Here is a 21,240-nt window from a genome sequence, read left to right on the forward strand (position 1 = left end):
CAATGAGGCAGATTGATATCAAAGTGTGAAATTAGAGCTCACCACAGTAACATTCCACCACTCTCTAGTCATTCCTAAGAGAATTTTAGAGGCTAATGTATTAAATGTTGTACAGGTATGTGACCTGTTATCCAGAATGCTCGGGACCTGGATAATGGATCTTTCCATAATTTGGGTCTTCATGCCTTAAGTCTACTAGAAATTCATTTAAACATTAAATACACCCGATAGGCTGGTTTTGCTTCCAATAAGTATTAATTATATCTTGGTTTGGATCAAGTACAACCTACTGTTTTATTATTACAGAGAAAAAGGAAATACTTTTTACAAATTTGAATTATTTGGATAAAATGGAGTCCATGGGAGACAACCATTCCGTAATTCTGAGCTTTCTGGATATCGGGTTTCCGGATAAGGGATCGTATACCTATACTGTAACTTTTATCCGTTGATAACTATGTCTCTAAATATCCCATTGGACTATGATGAGTGCTAATTTCACACTTTGATAAATCTCCCCCTTAGAGTTAATTAGTAAGGCTCACCATTAAATAGTTTTAAGTAAGAATAATAGTAAGAGACTAATCTGCACTATGGAATTTAGGAAATCTTGTTGATAGGCAGTCACATCTACTGTAGATTTGCTTTACAGTTAGTTTTACTGCCCTGCAAGATTTTGTAACTACAGATATGGTACCTGTTATCCAGAATGCTTGGAACCTGGGTTTTTTCTATAATGGATCTTTATGCAATTTGGATCTTCATACCTTAAGGGGCAGATTTATCAAAGGTCGAAGTGAAAATTCGAATTTAAAAAATTCCAATTTCAAGCTAATTTTTGTGTACTTTGACTAGGGAATATTCCAAATTCAATTCAAATTTAAAAAAAATGCAAAAATTCGAATATCAAAATTTATTTACTGTCTCTTTAAAAATTTTACTTCGACCATTCACCATCTAAAACCTGCCAAATTGCTGTTTTAGCCTATGGGGGACCTCATAGAACCCATTTGGAGTCAATTGGTGGACTTTGAAAAATTCTAATTAGATCAAATTCTCTATAACTTCGATTTGTACTATTCAAATTCGTATGAATACGGACTTTTCATCTGCAAAAAACCTTAGATTTTTTGTTTGTAACTTTCGGTTGGTCTTTTTTTAATTTGAATTTTGACCCTTGATAAATCTGCCCCTAGGTCTAAGCATTAGTGATGGCCGAATTTATTCGGCAGGCGCAAATTCACAGGGAATTTGCCTGTTTCACCGCCAGCGAATAAATTCACGAATTTGCCGCAAAAATTCACTGGTGAAAATTCACCGGCGTCGAAAAAACTGTTGCCGGCATTAATGGTTTTTTTATGGCGGTGCCTGCGCCCATTTTGACACAGTTTCGCAAAATTTTCTCCTGTTTTGAGAATTTCTCTGGAAATTCGCGATATTCATGGCAAAGCAAAATGGGACAAATTCGCCCATCACTAGTAAACATTTAATAAACCCAATAGGCTGGTTGGGATCAATGTTGGTTTGGATTAAGTACAAGGTAGGGTTTTATTATTACAGAAAAAGGAAATCTTAAAAATATGGTTTATTTGGATAAAATGGAGTATGTGGGATACAGTCTTTCCGTAATTTGTAGCTTACTGGATAATGGGTATCTGTGCGATTTCACAGCAACAAGAGGTCAAAATGCACCAGCATTGCAAGTGCATTGGTCCTCAAAACAACAATTATTTAATACGTTGAGGGTAACAGTCTGGAAAATGAAGACATTATGGGGGAGATTCACTAAAGGTCGAAAAAGTGAGTGTTATTTATAGCATGCCTTGAAAATTATATCATTCTTATATTTTTACAATTAACGATCGATTCACTGAGGGGCATATTTATCAAGGGTCGAATTTCGAATTGAAAACACTCCAAAATTCTAATTCAAAAAGACCGTTTTGTATCAAATAGGTCTGTATTTGGCCAAATTCGAAGCGTATGAATGGAAGAAATAGCGCATTAGATCGAATTAAAGAATTAGACGTTTTCACCCAAACAAAATCCATCAATTGACTCCAAACAGGTTCTAGGAGGTCCCCTGGACTAAAACAGCAATTCAGCAGGTTTTAAATGGTGAATGGTCGAAGTTGAATTTTTAAAGAGACAGTACATGATAAATTTCAATATTCTAATTATCTAATTTTTTAAAAAAATGTAATCGAATTTGGACTATTCCTGTGTCGATGTACACAAAAAATAGCTTGAAATTCGATTTTTTTTCATTGGAAAATTCACTTCAACCTTTGATAAATCTGCCCCTAATAGTTCACTTGTCTAGCTTAAGAAGATTGTGTGCGGTATTTTATAGCATGCGTTATTTTGTTTGTTTTTTTTTTGTGCAATATTTTAAGGCATTTGATATTGTCACATGTTATTAGCAGAATCTAGCGCCTAAGACATTCAGGATGCCACTGGCAGGGTAAAAGTCTATTTTTACAGTATTCTAGTCATTCCTTTTTCATGTCATTCCTTTTCCATGCATTCTGGACCAGCCCATGTTATCATGAAAATATGCTAGTAGCAGTAGGTAAGTCTCCAGTTCCTCATAAAGGTCTTTAATTGCTGGCCTACAACAACTCACTACATTTTCCTCTATTAATCCATCTGATGTTGCTTAGTAATGCCTACTCCTTGGAGGTGTTAAATTGCACAATAATTATCGCACTATATTATGCTTTAATCGCTTAAAAGATGTTAGTGAATGATACATTAGGATTAATTCTATAGAACAGTAAACATAATAATACCTTAACAGAGTAACATAAAGAAAAGCTTCTTATCATAATTAAAAAAGGGGGTGGGTGGGTGGTATGCTGCTGTCCTACCTTGCACTTGTTGCATAGAGGAGGGGGGCAGGAAATTACGCAGCGCTCCCCTTGTCCTGCACTCAACTAGGAATGAGCAGCACCTAGCGATGACATCACCACCCTGCAACGCACAGAGGAAGCAGGTAAGGCTGCTGCCTCTCTCCCTGCAGTCGCGGTGTGCCTCGCTCACACAGCAGAAGTAAGACAGTAGCCTAAAACCACCAGATGAAAAAGACTTTAAGGGTGAATATATATTTAGGTGCAGTTAAACATGGTGTAGCAGATCTTCCTTTAAAACAGTGAGAAAGGTTTTATTTGTTGTGTCATGTAGGAACCTATCTAGTCAGGGGAAAAAAACATTTTGGTTATTTCATTTTCCTGCTATGTTTATTCCTCTTACTGAACTATTGTGGTCCGTCATTGGAATTTTTCTTATGCCTCAGTTTACAATGCAATGTAGCTTGAAATATATATTTGTAAAGCTTGATTTCCTTATTGTGTGTGCACCCGTATGTCAAGTAAAGAAATGTCTCAGAATGACAATTATTTATAGTATAAACTAACATTTGCATAGCATGACTTTGGTTTGCCATCCAATTAATCACCCTATTTATCTCTCAGCTGCAGCAAAAGTGACTTTCAAAGTTTCTAAAGCTATCATTTACTTTCTGCTACATGTGTACAGGAACATTACATTTTTAAAAAAGCTAGCCTAATAAGTATAATGGCTCAAAGGAAAAAAACATACTTACCAACATCAGACATTTCAGGGACACTTGCAGTATAAACCTCTTCTAGAAAAGTTGGTTCATTATCATTTATGTCGTGTATCTTTATGACAAATTCTGACACTGGTTCCACCGGTTTCTCTGTCCTTCTGTTTACTGCTTGGGCACGCAAAGTATAAAAGGCTTTTTCTTCTCTGTCAATCCGTCGTGTAGCATGTATGTCACCAGTCTTCTCATCAATAACAAAAAGTGTGCCAGCCCCATCCCCAGAAAGAATGTACTTTAGATTTCCATCTCCTTTATCTTGATCAGAATGAAGCTAGATGGAAACAGCAAAAGGAATATTTAGTTGTTATGTATTATATAAATATATATATATATATATATATATATATATATATATATATATATATATATATATATATATATATATATATATACACATACATAGAAAAAGAATGGTAGCGTGCTCCTGGGACTTGAATTATATTGTATTTTATTTCAACATGGCAAAAAGATTGATGTTTCGGCTCCCCTCTATATCCCCTCTAGAGCCTTTATCAAGGATATCAAGGATAAAGATAATTCAAGCCCATATAAATAGGAGTAGATGGACAAATACAGATTTGCAGTCATCAGATTTGGAGTCTGAATGAACACTTTCAGTTCAAGCTGTGTTGGTTACTATTTAGGTTACTCTTAGATTCCACAGCCCCACTTTGCTTTAATTCAGAGCAGGACTGACTGTGGCTGCCAATTAACAATCTTCTTCTGACCCTTCTGTTCTGACCCTGAATGAATACATGCAAATGAATCAATCCAAGATCCCACTTGCTTGTTCATTGAGATGTCTAAAGCCTTACACTGCAGCATTAATGCAACCGTGATATTGAGTAAAACTGTCAGGGGATTGAAGGAGGTTGTACATATGAAGCCAAAGGCTGCACCACATTATGTCATTCAAGCAAGTGGTCACAATGCAACATTACTGGTAATAGAGAAATATATAATAGAGCAGTGTAACTTGTCACAGAAAAAGCTGCAAAATGTAAATTGACCCAGAGCAATGTAAATGAACGCTCAGATATCAAATTCAGCAGAGCAATATCCATGTGTATAGAGTAATATAACTGGTCAAAAGGCTATGGTAATGAGTGCAGTAAAATGTAAATTGGCATAAAAAGAGTAATAAAACTGATTTGATAGAAAACGTAGATTGGTACTGATTGATATATGTGTTCAAAAGGCACTGTGACTGGTCACAGTAAAATATAAATTGGCACACAGAGAAGTGCAATTTTGTGCCAATTAAAATATGACTGATTTGATAGAGAAATAAATGGGTCTAGAATGATGTAAGTGGTCAAGAGGCTGTGTGACTGGTCACAGTAAAAGATAAATTGGCAGATAAAGAAATGCAAATTTCACTGTGTAATATAGCTGACAGGGATAGTAAAACTGATCACAAACCAACAGAATATCTGCACAAATGCTATGTATGAATTGAGTCTTCTCTGGCTATGGTGGGGCTGGTACTAACAAGGTATGAAGGAACAATGTGTGTTTTAGACCGGAGGTCCGTACCATTAAAGGGCTTTAGGGAATTGCAAAAAATTGAGGTAGAGGGTAGCAATATTCAGTATTCCAATTTTCACTTTCTTATTACATCTATTAATTATCCCACCCAAGCTAATGTGGCATTTATGGGTGTGCATTGCATTAAGTTCTATTGTAATGTAAGTAAAAACAGATGTCTCCTCTTAGACAAGATTTTATAAATTAAAATAAAGATGCAAAACATGTCCTTAAAAGAGAATTCAACCTGTGGGGAAAAAACCTGTACCCCCCCACCCCAGGTAGACCCCCCTCCCTCCTCCACAGAAGCGTAAATGTTGGTGCAGGGCACACTGGTAACTCACGAATTGATCAGACCAAAGTTTGTAGATAAAAAATGAATACTTTATTTATATAATCATCTCTCGCCTGACGTGTTTCGTGTCACTAGGACACTTAATCATAGGCTTGAGCCTTGATATCAGTACTATGTAATTATATCCACCACTGACTATTGGGCTGCCTCTAACTACAGAAAGGATGGCTGCATCTCCCATGATGAGAGAAGTTCCACAGCCCTGCTGCCAGTGCTTTATCTGTGGTGTCTCGAATATAGTAAATCCAAGCAGGCTGTCACCTAGCACAAGCAGTAGTAGTGTCAGTATCAATAAACCCACTGTGCAGTAACAGGAGAGAACCTCCTTTCTCCCTCTTATAAAATTTCCTATGCAGTACTCTGGCAAGGTCCTACCACTGCTATCACAAAAAAAACCCCTGAAAATACATTATCATATATCCAATTATGCCAGTGTACAATTATGCCTCAAGAGGGAAAAAAATCAGTGATTGGAAACATTCCCTGGATCAAGCATTTGACATTCATTTAACATGAATAACATGCAGACTCTCACATTTATATTGTATTACTGTACCAAAACCACAATATAAAAGTGCATACAGGAAAACATCCACTCAGTTATTAATAGATAATATGAGAAAATAAAAAAGAGAAACTTCTGACATTTCACAAAGTATGCAAAAAAAGAGGGGGAGGTAAAGATACAGAAACCACAATATAACAGCGCTTTCATGAAAAACATCCATATTCAGTTATTAATAGATAATATGAGAACATAAAGTAGAAAACTCAATTTGCAAAATTTTAAAATTTGCAAAATGGGGGAGGGTGGGTTGGATGTTTCTACTTGCTCAGAAGATAAGGAACTGAACTGCTTCTTCCATTGACATCACATCCTTCTATTTCTTCAGCCGCAGCCCAGCTTTCCTCCACCTTGACTCATTGGGGCAGATTCACTAAGCGTCCAATTTGTGCTAGCATCCGATTCATTCACATCGCAACACTTCGCCAGGCGTAGATTCGCCAGGACAACACAAATGCACTAAAATCTGAAGTTGCGCCGAGGGCGCCGAACGATATCAAAGTTGCGCCAGCGTTGGCTCATTTTCGCTAACGTTAGTCAATCTGCCCCATTGTTTCTCAACCAATTCCAGCTACATCTGATTCTGCCGATCTCTAAACATAAACCGGTATAATCTGGCTGCTGGTCATTTGGATGCCTTGTTATGCAACCCTTTCCTTTATTTTGGTTTAAAGCGGTTGTTCAGCTTTCAAAATACTTTTTGTAAATTCCATTGTTTTCAAATACAGGTATAGGACCTGTTATCATTGGGACCAGGGGTTTTATGAATAATTGATCATTCCTTAATTTTGAACTTCATATCTTAAATTTACTAGAAAATCATTTATACATTAAATAAACCCAATAACCTGGTTTTGCTTCCAATAAGGATTAATTATATCTTAGTTTGGTTCAAGTACAATGTACTGTTTTATTAATGCAGAGAAAAAGGAAATCATTTTAAAAACTTGGATCATTTGGATAAAATGGAGATGGCCCTCCCATAATTTGGAGCATTCTTGATAACGGGTTTCCAGATAAGGATCCCATACCTGTAGTACATAAAACTTTTAAACTGTTTTTGTAATATTGAAGTTTGTCTCCATGGAGCAGCTTCAGGAGGGGGGTCACCAGCTTTGTAAACTTTTTTTCAAATTTGATACACTGCTGAATTTAATCACCAAGTTTCTTTAAAGCACACCTGTCACCTGAAATTTTCCCCCAAAAAAGGTGCTGGCTAATAGAGGCTCTTTGTTTATCAATCCTATAGCTTACATTAAAAAGTCCCGCCACTTCACCTTATTGACAAGCAGAGAAATAATTTTAAGGAATCATTACCAGGCTTTTGAAAATGATTTACAGCAATGTTATACATGCTTTTGAAATTTATTTATTTATTTAATGCAGGCCACTTTCTTATGAAAATGTTCTACAATGCATAAGTAAAAGAATGAGCACCTTATTTTTTTCTTTTAAAATACAATACTTTTCTTTTGCTGGCACATAATTTTTAGTATCGCGTGATTCAGCACCTTTTGATTTATACAAAGTGAAGGTGGGCTTTGCTTAACAAATCTTTCATGACAAATGATTTCAAAAGTGCTGTAGTATAGGTTAATCAACTCTGCATTCCTTTCACTTGTAGTTACAGACAGATATTGTGTAGAGCTTGTGACAGCTTGATGAAGAACTCCTCTATCTTTCTCTAAAAAAATAGATGTTATAAATGTTTGTAAAATCACAAAACTGCAGTCTAAGGTATGTTCATTTAGACTGACAACAAATACTGCTGAGTTAATTTAGTTCTTGATTTTTTTAATTAGCTATTGTTGTATTTATTTTCTTATTCAAAGGGAAAGTATACCGGTCATGTATGAAAACATTTACTAAGCAGTAGGTACATTTTTGGCGAAGCAAAATGGGTCAGATTCACCCATCACTATTTATGACAATATGGCCACTGGAGGAAATATTTCAATGGGGTCTATGGGTCAGGTGTTACTTATTATACAACACGTCCATTTGTATGATAAATATTCCTTCCTCAAACACATAGAAGTCTATTAGGTTGTGGAATGAAGAATGAGATAATGCATGTATAAACTGCTTTCCTACCATTTGTAGAAGTGCTTTAAAAAGAAAAAATATTCTACACTGCCTTTGTAGCCACCTCCACACTTTATTGTTTCCCCTGGTTTCATAGTGGCTGACCCTGAAAAAATGCACGTTAGGTTCAACCAAATTGTTCTAATAACTTCTAAAGGAACCTGGCCCTGGCCTAACATTCACACTGCTATTATTGTAATGTGTTGTTATTCAAGAAGAAGTAATGTTTCTCAAACAAAGATTCTTACATCTTCCAGTCCCCAGCAAAGCTATTTACACTTAGTACCTTTGGTAATTTCCTGAAAAGGCATTACACATTAATTAAGGGAACACTAAAAGTAGTCCTAAACACGAAAATACTGCAATAACATGGTTCCTGGAACAAAAATCACAAGAGACCTTGCTTTATTAGCTTGAGTGGAGAGTAACTAACTCTTGGATAAAGCTCAAAATGCAGGCTAGCTTGTATTTTCATCTGTACAAGTACAGTTGACTGGCATAAGTTTTTACCTATCCCAACATCATAAGCTATTTCTGGAGAGTTAGATTTTTAAATCTGTATTGCCACCCAAGGAGCCTTTTGAAAAAGTAATGTCATAAATTAAAGTGATACTGACACTAAACATTTTCTTTTCAAAATGTTAATCTACATTAAAAGTTACCAATAGGTCATGCTGATTATTTTTTGCTGATATTTCTGCTTTTGTAAGTAATTGTCACTTGAAGTTCCTAAACCTGACTGTTTTGCCAACCTGACTGTCCTTTCCTAACCTGTCAGTTAGTGCATCTAATGCTAACGGACTACTGCTGCACAAATATGGCAGCCCCCTCATAGAGGAACAGGGTAGTAAAAAAGGTAATGTAAAAACATCAGGCAAATACTTTTACGGCAAAATTATAAATAGCATTCAAAGTCAATGTTATGATAGATAATAAAAAAGGTTATTTTCTGATGTCAGTATCTCTTTAAATATATCTGATCTTTGGAATAAATTCTTTTGGCACTAACTTTTCTGCCCTGAATTGGATTCTGCTGAAGGAAAGACTTGTCCATAGAAATGCTATTATGTGTTCTCAACTGTAATAAAAGGTTTAAACAGCCCAACTACCTTCTGTGTGCATCTTCTTTTTCTACAATATGAATCAATGCTATATAGCTCCAAAGACAATTTTATTAAATAAAAGATAGGCTATTTAATGAAAAATGAAACCAGTATTGCTATGTTTAGATGCACTGTCAAGATTTTTGAATGTTTGTGAGGATAAAGTTTTGAGGCAAGAGTTGGCATTGTAGCAAAACTTGCAGCATAAAACATATCAGTTAAGTTATAAATAATATATTTGTGTGTAAATACAGTAAAAATACATAGGGTATATAAATGTCAGCACTGTATGATGACATTTACAAATTAATAGTGCATAACATATGACTATGAAGATTTTCATTCATCCAGGTCATGGTATATCTAGTATAGGTAAATCTAAAAACAACTGGACTTGCTGAGTAATCAATGAATACGTTTCACTACTCATCCAAGCAAGCTGCTCGGATGAGTAGTGAAATGTCTTCATTGATTACTCAGCAAGTCCAGTTGTTTTTAGATTTACCTATACTAGATAGCATAGCATAGTACATGTATAGGATCTATTACTAAGAATGCTAGGGACTTGGGGTTTTCTGGATAAGAAATCTTTTGGTGATTTGTGTCACCATCTTACAGCTGCTTAAAATGATTTAAACATTAAGGGGCAGATTTATCAAAGGTCGAGGTGAATTTTCAAATGAAAAATTTTGTTTTCATCCTAAAATGGTGGTATTTTGCAACTCTGTTGCATTTCTAATTTTTGCATCTCCTAGATGAAATCTTAAACTACCATAGTTCTGCTAATTGGACTTTCAATGGAGGCACAGTATATAGATGCATATAACTAGTGATGGGCAAATTTATTCTCCAGGAATGGATTAGCTGTGATTTTCTGGATTTCGCTGACTGTGAATGTTTTCGTGAAACTGCAGTGAAAATTCGCAGTGGAAAAATTTGCTGCAACAAAAAAATTGTCATCCAAATTTTTGCACTTCAAAATTATTTGAATTTGGGAAAAGATTCACCCATCACTACATATAACCGCAAACCTGTCATTTTGCGTTGTTTCAGCTGGTTGACTGTATTTCTGTGAAAATTAAAAATGTAGAATGATTGCTGATTTGAATATTACAAATGTGTAAATGTCTATTACAAATATTCCCTTTCTTTCCCAACCCTCTCCCTTTTTTTTCTGTACCCCTTCCCCTTCCTTGTTAAAATTATAAATAAAGAATTTGAAAAAAAAAATGTAGAATGATAGAGAACTGATGGTATGAAGTAATGGAATTTTACTAACATTTTGATGTAGTTACCTTTCTGACATCAATAACTCTATATTGGCTTTCGACATTGATGGAACACTATTCAATGTGTAATAAATAAGCAATTCCATTTAGCAAAAAATGCTGAAGTTTGTTGATAAACAATTTACTTACAGTATGTGCCTCCCTGTTATTCAGTGTTATTGGTAAATAGTGTGCATTGCTGAAATGTTAAGCACAACTGGAACATTACTTTGTACTATGCTTGACATTTTATTAAGCCATTAAAGAAGTGGAAAAGTTATGTTTTGTTTTCCTCATTAAAGCAAAACAATAAACAAACTATTCTTGCGCTCACCTAATTATTATTAAACTATCTGCATATTAGTTTGGAAGCATTTAAATGATAAGGCGTTTAAAGTCATGGTCCCTTCTGGCCACAAATTACATTATTCTATCTTTGTGAGTTTGTGGGCTTTGCAGTTTCAAATTAACTACTTTTAAAAACAATTTTCTAGTTACTGGGCAGCTTTGCTATGCTGACACTTCTGTAATTGCAACAACAGTGTTTATTAATAAACCACCAATTAGCACCTACACCTTGCTTATACTTACAGATAATTAAATCTTAACACAAATAATTAAATCTTAACATTGTTTCTAATAATACAAAGTGTCAATCAAGCACCAGCAAATCTGGTAATCTGATGTTTATATTTCTAAAGGTGTGTAAAATTATTTTATTGGTTTAAAAATAAAACTGATATAAAACGAATGGTGTATTTATAATGATATGTAAAACTTTACTGGGAAATAAATGATGATTGCTGGAAAAACCCTTGTACAACATGCTCACAGATTTTGTGTGTTTTATTAGTAAAAGTAAAATGAATTAGAAAATAATAGTGCTTAATTTATATGGTGCTTTGATAACACTTTGACATTTGTGCTTTATAATAGTGAGAAAGCTATATGGTGCTTTAGTAACACTTTGACATCTGTGCTTCATAATATATTCCTGTAGAACTAATGATAAAGTGGACCTCCACCCACATAAAAATTAAGAAAACGTAATTCTTAGGGGCCCATTCATTAAGTTCGAGTGAAGGAATACAAGAAAAAAAACTTCCCATTTCGAAGTGTTTTTTTGGCTACTTTGACCATCGAATGGGCTACTTCGACTACGACTTCGACTTTGAATCGAACGATTCGAATTAAAAATCGTTCGACTATTCAACCATTCGATAGTCGAAGTACTGTCTCTTTAAGAAAAAACTTCGACCCCTAGTTCGCCACCTAAAAGCTACCGAACTCAATGTTAGCCTATGGGGAAGGTCCCCATAGGCTTCGCTAAATTTTTTTGGTCGAAGGATAATCCTTCGATCGTTGGATTAAAATCCTTCGAATCGTTCGATTCAAAGGATTTAATTGTTCGATTCGAAGGATTTAATCGTTCAATCAAACGATTATTCCTTTGATCGTTCGATCGAAGTATTTGCGCAAAATCCTTCGACTTCGATAATCGAAGTCAAAGGATTTTCATTCCCCAGTCGAATATCGAGGGTTAATTAACCCTCGATATTCGACCCTTGATGAATTTGCCCCTAATTGTTCAAGATGTATTCATTAAAAGAAAAAGAATGGTAAAATCAGAGGGGGAGCCAAGTTGTTAGTTCCCCTGTGAATTTATTCTAAAGTTATTTAGAAATGTAATTGCTATTGTTAGACACCCCCCTGGGGAATAGTTAACTGCTACTTCCACCTACAACCTTCAGCTCAGGGTTCTGCTTGATGTGCACTGCATGTCTTCTGGTGTCCCAGTCTAATAGCTTGGCACCATCCAATTATTTGACCTTTTTTTTCTCTTTTTTTTAAAATTAAAGTTATTTGTAATTGTTATTGAAATATATATTTGTATATTCCTTTCTGTTTTCTATCAGGCTCTTAAATCAAAATAACAGTAGTTAATTCTCCTACAGTTAACTATTTTAATCAGTTGACTTGCAAAATTTTCAGCAAAATATTTTTATTTTTATAGCAATTATTTAAAAAAATTATATTTATAATATAAATATATTTATTAGCAATTTAAAAAAAAATGTTGCTTAGAATTGGGCATTTAAAGATGTATTTCCTGACTGCTACTATGATCTACTATGATAATGCACCAATATTCTGTTAGTATGGTTATTTGTAAAGGTAAAACTGTTAGAAGTATGCTATAAGATATCAATGGTGTGAAATTTCAAATGTTCTATTGTTTCAATAAAAGAGATTATGTTTGTCTTAGAGTGAAATTTTCTCTGTACTTGTTTGGGCATAATTCTGATATTGAGGGTGGGGAACACTAGTGACTGAACGGTGCAGGGTTGCCCCAAATGTTAGGGTGATGGTACACAAGTTTACCTGCACTACTTGCAGATGACAAAGTTACTGAAAATACTGTAGCATTGGTGTCAGTTTGAATCGTTGGCAGCAAAACATATGAATTACACAAATGTCAGAAAATGCAGAACAGGGCAAATTTACAGTGACACCAATGGCAAGCAATTTTAAGGAGATTTGTCATTCATGCACAGATTTACCATGGGCAAGAAATCTGACTGTGTGCCAACACCTTTATGTCTGTCTATGGCAAATATTAAATAAGGGGCATATTTATTATGCTGCGTAAAACATAACTTGGCAAAAAAACTGTATAAAAAGCTGTGTAAAATATGTATTGAGGTGTGTTTTATTTTTCGCAATGCGAAGGCCAGATCTGACGCATTTATTTTACATTGCTTCTGGCGGAGGTCATTAAGAAAAAATGCATTCAAAATGTTCTCCGTTTTTTACACATCAAAGCCCGGTGGTGTGTGGTGTATTATCCCACTGTTTTTTACACCACATAATAAATATGCCTCTAAGTACAGTACAAGGCTGCCTTAAGATCTGTGTGATTTGGATCTTGCATTGGATTGTTATGTCTGTGCAAGTTGCAAAAAACAGCATGTCCCCTTAGTGCTTTTGTGTTCGGGGCATTAGTAAATGACCTATCATGTCTGTATTATCTACAAGTTAAAACAATACCACAGCATAGCCTTTTTTGGGCTCTAACTAAACAAAGAATGTAAGCCCTTGCTGGTTGAAACCTCCCGTTTCACACTGAAAAAAACAGCAGTAAGAATTATAGGCTGTGTGTAAATAAAGGTGCTCCAGAATAACAATGTGAATAGCTCACCAATTTGATTGTGTGGTCCTGGTGCACCAGCTTCGGGGAGCGGCAAACCGAAAATACACAGCAAAAAGACAGGTCTATTTGGCACTCAGAGGAATCCACAGGGCCTAAAGTATAAGTTAAAAGAATAAGTCTTTATTAATCATAGTTTAAAAGTATAAAGCTCATTTCCTGCGAATGAGACCATAGCCCATGATTAAGTACCTTGGGGGTACGAAACGCGTAGGGTCTATGGAGATGCATTTATACTTTTGAAATATAATTAATAAAGACTTTTTTTTATTCTTTTAAATTATACTCTTGACCCTGTGTATTCCTCAGTGTCAAATAGCCCTGTCATTTTGCTGTGTATTTCTGTGTTTAAATAAACCCTTACTATTCTTGCTACAAATATGAAGAAATAGCTATAAACCCCTTTTAGCTGACTGAGTTGCAATTAGGAGTGACTCAAGCTGTAGCCTAAGGTAAAGTCCTAGATATTTTTGAAGATGTGGCTGATATTCCTGGAGTTTGTATGTGTTGCTCATTGTTGGGAACACATACACAATCAAAAAGTAGAAAGATAATATTACTAGATTGATAATTATCGGTACAAACCTTCTTTATCTCTTATATAGGATAATCATGTATTTAAAAGTAATGCAGCATACAAAGAAATAATGAAGTGAAATGTTTGTAAGCAAATTAAAAGTCCATTCTTAAAATATGAGTTTAGTGAGTTTTAAGGAGGAAGCTGATACTAGGGAATTGGCAGGGCTGACAAGACCAGTTCTGCTACACCGACTTTGCATTTTATTTGGGCACACACAGGGCAGGCAAGTCAGAAAACAGACAAGGGAAGATTGCAGACTGGGTAGACAAGGCAAGGCACTGTATTAAAGAGGGGTGGACAAGGGGAATCATGTATCTTTCCCTCCCATCCATCCTCTAACTTGGGTGTTATTCAGACACACAAATTATTAAGTAGCAGAGAAAGCTGGATGCAACTGACACCAGTCATTACCTCCTTACTTAAGATGCATAATGCAACCATTCGCCTGGACAGAATTTGTACATGCCTAGGCACTTAGGGGCACACTCTGGTGCCCCTTAATGCTCTTGAACTATTTTCTGGAGAAAAAATAAAAGTTACCCTACTAAGTATGCCAGTATCATAGCAACCAATCAGCATAAGTATTCACTGTTTAAAACAAACTTCTTGTTAATTGCTATGGGTTACTGAACTTGGGACTTTTATAACAAAAAGAGTAAGTCTGCTAAGAATAAGGTTAAGACAGAACTTATAAATCAAACAGATTCATATGAAAACACAAACTTGTTTGAGACCTGCAAAATATATTTGAAATATCATGTATTAAATTGAGGCTTATGAAAAAAACAGCTGTTTACATGTGTAGGTGGTTTTATACAATATAACGGTGTTATATCTAAATGGTTATGACTTTTGCCAAATCTTATTTCTCCAACTTGTTACAGTTAAAAAAATGAAAGATGCCTGTTACTAAAGAACTCCCTCAAGCTCGAAGGTAAATCCTTCGACTTCGAATATCGAAGTCGAAGGATTTACAGCAATTAGTTCCATCGAACGAAAAAATCCTTTGAATCGAACGATTTGAAGGATTTTTATCCATCGATCTAACGATTTTTCTACTACCAAAAAAAGCTTAGAAAGCCTATGGGGTCCTTCCCCCTACCTTTGAGTTAGGGGGTCGAAGTTTTTTTTTAAAGTGACAGTACTTCAAGTATCGAATGGTCGAATAGTCGAACGATTTTTAGTTTGAATCATTCAATTCGAAGTTGAAGTCGTAGTCGAAGGTCTAAGTAGCCAATTCGATGGTCGAAGTAGCCAAAAAAATAATTCGAAATTTAAAGTTTTTTTATTCTATTCCTTCACTCGAACTTAGTAAATGTGCTCCACAATATCACACCAGGAGAACTTTTGCTGTGCTTATACTTACTATTCTTGTGTTATATTTAAATAGCATTGGCATATTACATGGTAGTTATAAAAGAGTATTCAATTATTTCACATGAATGTATTTATTTATTTAATTTTACAGACCTCCATAAAAAAACAATAAGAAAAACTGTTATTTAACACAGTTCAGAGACTTGCAAAGCAACTTGTTACAAAAAACCTTGAAATTTACATCATACAGCAACTCTTCTTAGAACCAGCACTTCCTACTTGTGCTTTACAAATGACTCCCCCTGTTTGCACTAGGGATGCACCGAATCCAGGATTCGGTTCGGGATTCGGCCAGGATTCGGCCTTTTTCAGGAGGATTCGGATTCGGCAGAAACCTTCTGCCCATCCGAACCGAATCCAAATCCTAATGTGCATATGCAAATTAGGGGTGGGGAGGGAAATTGCGTGACTTTTTGTCAGAACACAAGGAAGTAAAAAATGTTTTCCCCTTCCCAGCCCCATTTGCATATGCAAATTAGGGGTTGGATTCGGTTCAGTATTCGGTCGAATCTTTCGCAAAGGATTTGGGGGTTCGGCAGAATCCAAAATAGTGGATTCAGTGCATCCCTAGTTTGCACATCACTCTAGTCAGAATTCCCATCATGAACTGTAGCATTCCCTTTACATTCTAGGAAGTGCTACTGACCTTAAGGGCTCTTACACACGGCCGTTCCGACCTGCGCTCCCCTGCGTTCCGTTTTTTGGCGTTCAGCCGCAGGGGAGCGCAGGAATAGACGCAAGTCATTATTTGAAATGGGCCTGTACTCACTCAGGCGCGTGTAGGCGCCGAACGCAGGTTCAGACGCAACATGCTGCATTTTTCCTGCGTTAGGCGCCTACACGCGCCTTAGTGAGTACAGGCCCATTTCAAATAATGACTTGCGTCTATTCCTGCGCTCCCCTGCGGCTGAACGCCAAAAAACGGAACGCAGGGGAGCGCAGGTCGGAACGGCCGTGTGTAAGAGCCCTTAGAAATGCAAGACACCACAGCCAACTGGATTACAGGTAAAGTAAAACGTTTAACTTTTAAGCTGCACTTGCAATTAAGCTATATTTTAAAATCATTCACAGTAATATAGCTAACACAAATGCATTACATATCCTATACATATATGTACACTGTAGCATTTACCTTCAACATTTCAATGTAACACAAAATACAAGTAAGGTTTTTACCACAAACTAGTTAATTACATTCATGGTTCACAGGTGCTGACACTTCAGACCTATAATGACTGCCGTTTGAGTCAATACGTATTCGCAATCCTTTTGATTCTAATTGTTTTGTATTTTATTTACTGGATTTATTCTAACTGAACAATAAATATTTTTAGAAGAAGGTATGTAATATAAAATCTCACAACACTTAGGAGAACCTAGAATCTGTAAGGATGGCTGCTGGAAAATGGCCAGGAATAATTTTTAAAAGGATAAATCATATCTATCTAGTAATAAGCTATACCAACATTGTACTGTATATATATGAAAAAAGAAAACAGAATATATAACCTGATTTTTAAACATCTTAAAACACAGAGCTCTAGGGCCCAATGTTGAAGCTTTCTTCTTACATGAAATAGCCATTTTTGAGCTTTACAACCAACTGTTCTTAAACAGGAGTGGCAACATTCAATTCAATGTATAGTCAGTATTTTAGTATACTCTTCAATAAGAAGGTTACGTTTAATGTTTATCTTTTTCATTTTGCATGATTATAATATGTTATCTAGGAGTAATTCATTGGTTTCTTATTTTAGACTTGAATTACATGGCAAATTGAACCTTCGTGTTATGCAAAGCTGAGATTAGAAAGTAAATTTGCTGTTTTGAGAATACTGCTTCCTTTAAGGAACAACAAACTACATTTCTGATATGTTAAGTGTTGTATTTAACTGTACAGTATTTAAAGATTTAATGCTATGTAAAAAAAATTATTTTGCACTTTCACCTTTATTACAGTCCCAAGAGTGCCATTTTTAAACTGTAAATATGTACAAGAAGATTTGATTTTACCTTTAGGGTTGCAATGGCCTGATAAGGAGATTAGGAGAGGCTACAAGCAAGCTTCTGCCTGTGAGTAGGCAGTACATGATTGATTATATTAATCTCACTTATCAGAATCTACCACATTTATCCTATACGTTTGTTTACATCAAACATGTATTTATTTACCTTGGAGTGAATGTGTGCTGTGACTATATATTTCTTGTTTAACCTTGAAAACATAAGGAGGATTTATTTTCCTCCACACCATTTTATATCCCTGAGAAAATAAGGAGTTAATCAACATTTCCCTCTTAGCTATAAGGCATGATCTAGTTATTTTGATGTTAAATCAATGGTTTCATTAAGGACTGATATCAGACACTTGGTTGGAACACTGACAAAGCAAAATACTCTTTTCATTATATTGCAGGTGACATAATAATATATAAAATGCTCTGATTTCTGTTTAGCCAAATGTATGATGGTATGTCTGTAATTTATTCATTTACAAATGAATCACCATTAGTATTAGCAAAGACAATTGAATAAGAATTGGAATATGTATTTAAATTATCAGCATACAGAAATATTGAAAGAGTGCACCATAAAATCAGAGCATTGTTAGTAAAAATTATGTTATCAGCAGGAAATACATTCACCAATTACAGTTTATTGGAAAAATTATTTTGTTTTAAATATTTTGTTCAGTAAGTTGTTAGGGATAACCTCACCAAACTCTTTGTATCTCATTTTCTCTATTCAAAACAATTTCATTACCTCCTATGACTCTGTCATGACTATACATTTGCATTTTTTAATTTTGTTATTGCCACCAAGCACCACTGTATAGGTATTAAAGAATTATTTAGTGAGGCATTTAGCAGCCACAATTAGACAGTTTATCACACATTTACACATGCACCTCCTTGGTTTAATAATACAATATGCTATCTAGTCAGGCTAAATAAATAAAACATTTTTGTGGTGGTAGACCGAATTAAGAATGGGCTTGAGCATTCGGATCCTAAAATGTTTCAAAAGATCCTAAACTCTTGTGTGTTTTTTTTTTCATTTGAATACCTCAACTTCATGAAGATGAATTTTTGGGGGGGAAGAAGCTGAAGTGTTTGAATGAACAAATCTTCAAGAGTTTAGGCACTCAAAAGTTTTTAGTATGCGAATGCTTGAGCCCGAATGCTAAAAGCATTTCATTAAATACGCTAAACATAAAAAAAATGAACGTTATCTATTTGGCCCCTTGGTGCTTCAATTTAAGAAAGAAAAATAATAAATAAAAATAAGCATTTGAAAGAAGCATGTGTCTATTTACTATTATTTATTTGCACATGTGCAGGTGACAAATTAATATTGCTATTAGTGATGGGCGAATAAATTCATCAGCTGCAAATTTAAGGCGCAAGTCAACCTGGTGTAAAAATTTGTCTGTAAAACATCTGCCACGGCAAAAATTTTTTGCAGCGCGTCAGAATAGACGCGTGCATAAACATTGCCACGTGTCAATATTATTCGGACAACCTTTGGCTTTAATGTATTTTGCCAAAATAGGTGCATATACTGTAGCAATTGTTGCATGTGTCAAAATTACTTCCCATTGACTTCAATGTTTTCCGCAATTTTTTTGCGAAGCGAAACGGGACAAATTTGCCCATCACTAATTGGTATTCTTGTTACAAAACTTGCAGTTTTTCATGAAACTATTTTCATTTATTGAGCACTGGTTTCTCAACATTTTCATACGACCATTATTGTCATTCCCTCATTTATTCTCAAGAATGTTTATAACAGTACATAATTATGGCACTCAAAGATGCATTTCTAGGACTAACTATTCTAGCAGCAAGACAGTATGGAATAGGATGCTCAAAAAAAATAGAATGACAAAAAAAACTGCAACTGCAATAGAATAGACTAGTGATTAAGATTTTGCTGCTTTAAGTTATTTATTTTTTAATATAAATGAGCACACATTCACGTTAAGTAAATTATTGAATTATATTAATGGGGGGTTAAACTACATTCACAGATATAGGCAGATTTGGAATAAATTAGATTATAGGGTAATGCTTAAAAATGTTGTAGCGTTTCAGTTTCTATAAAGGGTCTTTTTTTAAACCTTTTATACTTTATAACACCATAAAATAAAAGTGTATTAAATTAATGAACCTATAATGTACAGATTGCACTGGTTCAACTGTGTGATTATTTCAGAAACGTATACTATAGTTTATATAATCAAGCTGCTGTGTAGCCATGGGGGTAGCTATTCAAAGCTGAAAAGGAGCAAAAGCACAGGATACACAGCAAATAAGATAATCTCTGTAGTATAGAATTGTATTCTTCAGAACTTATCTGTTATCTACTGAGTATCCTGTACGTGAATGGTTGCCCACATGGCTACACAGCAGCTTGTTTATGTAAACTATAGTAGTTTTTCAGAATCGATCACACCAGTTTTACCGGTGCAGAGCAGCAGTACAACATATTGTTATTCTTTTAAAACATTTTAATTTTTTGGTGCTACTGTTCCTTTAATCCTAGGTATCAGGAATTTCTTTTTGACAAATCCTCAGGGTGGGTCTGATCAACTGAAAGGTTTTGATCATAAAAAAGTTTCCACAGGGATGACTTCTTTAATTTGACCATAAGCTGTACAGAGGGATAGCAGATGTCCATATAATTTGACAAGTAAAATTCATCATAAATACATTTTGACCTTAGGATGATGTCTTTCATCTGACAAATACGTATTTTCATAGAGATGTATAGTTCTGGGCAGAGTTATAACCTGTGTTTCTGTACATAAATTCCAAGCAGATCAGTAGGCTATGAACTGTCAAGAAACATTAGTTGTGCCACTCATACTTTTTAATGCTCATTTTGCTACAGTTTATCACCCATAGCATCCAACTTCCAGATATTTATTATTCACTTGTTTCTTGAAAGTAACAATAAGTTGGTTGCTAGATATTTATGAAAATCTTGCACGTATTACTTAATTAGTTACATTGTATTTGCATTTGTATTTTTTTTTTGTATAGCACCACAGATGTATGCAGAGCTCTATAAAGGATAAACACAAACAGGGGAATAGTGTTTCAATACACAGTGGATGAGATCCATGTACCAAAGTTAAAATCTATTAAAAAGTGCTTTGACCTAGACGGTAATAGATTTAACTTGCTGAGAGCAGTTAACAGGTCAGCAAAAATAGTTTTAAGGCAAAGTTTCCTTCAAGATAAAACTATAGAGAGGGTGAAAATCCCTAGTCAAATCTGGAACCCTTAATAATTTGACTGTTTGATTATAGAGAGAACAATAAAGATAAAATAAATAACAGAGATGGATGCAAAGGTGTGCTTGAAAATGTTTATTTTTGAATGATCAAAACTGTTTAATTTGTTCTTCATTTTATTGAAATTACAAGTTTTATATCATGCTCACAAGCTTGATATAAAACTTGTAATTTTAATAAAATAAAATTAAGAACAAACAAAACTGTTCCGATCATTCAACAATAAACATTTTTAGTAACTTGTA

At 34.8% G+C, this 21,240-nt stretch overlaps 1 protein-coding gene across 1 annotated transcript in view; it reads right to left on the reverse strand.

The window, feature by feature from the left end:
- LOC108718520 (cadherin-10) overlaps positions 1-21,240 on the reverse strand; it is a 285,253-nt gene that overhangs the window by 106,139 nt on the left and 157,874 nt on the right. Inside the window, exon 4 of the mRNA XM_041566244.1 lies at positions 3,605-3,899. Within this exon, the coding sequence (XP_041422178.1) occupies positions 3,605-3,899 (295 nt within the window). The remainder of the gene's footprint in view (positions 1-3,604; positions 3,900-21,240) is intronic.

The sequence above is a fragment of the Xenopus laevis genome, chromosome 6L, assembly GCF_017654675.1.
Source record: "Xenopus laevis strain J_2021 chromosome 6L, Xenopus_laevis_v10.1, whole genome shotgun sequence".
In the NCBI taxonomy this organism is placed as follows: Eukaryota; Metazoa; Chordata; class Amphibia; order Anura; family Pipidae; genus Xenopus; species Xenopus laevis.